The sequence below is a fragment of the Charadrius vociferus genome, unplaced genomic scaffold (genome assembly GCF_000708025.1).
Source record: "Charadrius vociferus isolate BGI_N301 unplaced genomic scaffold, ASM70802v2 scaffold3162, whole genome shotgun sequence".
Lineage (NCBI taxonomy): Eukaryota > Metazoa > Chordata > Aves > Charadriiformes > Charadriidae > Charadrius > Charadrius vociferus.
The window spans coordinates 14,358-15,333 of record NW_009647145.1 but is presented as its reverse complement, the minus strand read 5'-3'; the positions used below and the strand labels follow the sequence as shown (position 1 = coordinate 15,333).

The window sequence follows — 976 nt, the reverse complement described above, 5'->3', positions numbered from 1 at the left end:
AGGAGGAGGATGGTGAGCAGGAGATGAAGGCAGGCGGCTCTGGGCAGGCAGAGGCATAAGAGCTGATACATACGACGGGGCCGACATCACCGGTGCGACCGCGGGGGCCGGGGGGGCCGATGGGGCCGGGCAGCCCGTTGAGACCGTCTTTGCCGGCAGCACCAGCGGAGCCGGGAGGACCCTGCGGGAGAGGAGAAGGGGTGAGCACGGCCATCCTGCCTGGGCAGAGTCGTCCCCTCCAGCCCCAAGCCACATCCCCGTGAGAAACCCTGGTGACAGCAGGACACAGCCCGTCTGGGGGGACCCTCTCCCCCCTGCTCCCCCCAGTATGCTCCAGCCCTGGCTGGAGGTCGTGGCTCAGTGGTGGACTTACTCTTGGACCGGCGGGACCAGAGGCACCAGAAGGACCTTGTTCACCAGGAGAGCCCTGTGCAAAGCAAGGAACAAGGAGAAGTCCCATCAGCATCTCGCTCTGCTCCTGGGATGTGGGGCAGCACCCGGGGCCACAGTCACCCCATGGGACTTACAGGAGGACCAGGTGGGCCCTGGAGACCGGAGAAGCCTCTGTGACCCTTCATGCCTCTGTCACCCTGTTCACCAGTTTCACCTTTGTCACCACGGGGACCTTGTGGACCCTGGAGGAGGAGGAGGAGGAGGAGGAAGAGGAAGATGAGTTGAACAGGGTCCAGGGCAGCCGCTGCCCCCGTGCCCACACGGGGATGCAGAAGCACCAAGGAGGATGGAGGAGAACATCAACTTACAGCAGGACCACGAGCACCAGCAGGACCAGGGGGGCCAGCGGGACCTTGGGGACCCTGGGACAGGAGAGAAGGGGACAGGTTAGAGCATCCTCCACCTTCTGCTGCCACCGGCTCGGGGGGGCAGCATCGCCCTGAGCGGGGCGGTTGGGACGCCTGGCTTCCAGGGGAAGCTCCTCCAGGATGGAGGTCCAGGATGGACCCCCACCCGCCATGGG

The 976-nt window shown here is 65.5% G+C and overlaps 1 protein-coding gene across 1 annotated transcript in view; it reads right to left on the bottom strand.

The window, feature by feature from the left end:
- LOC104296025 (collagen alpha-1(I) chain-like) overlaps positions 1–976 on the bottom strand; it is a gene marked incomplete at its 5' end in the record, with an annotated part of 14,350 nt that overhangs the window by 1,789 nt on the left and 11,585 nt on the right. Inside the window, 4 exon segments of the mRNA XM_009895847.1 lie at positions 70–181; positions 374–427; positions 528–635; positions 762–815. Coding sequence (XP_009894149.1) covers positions 70–181; positions 374–427; positions 528–635; positions 762–815 — 328 coding nt within the window.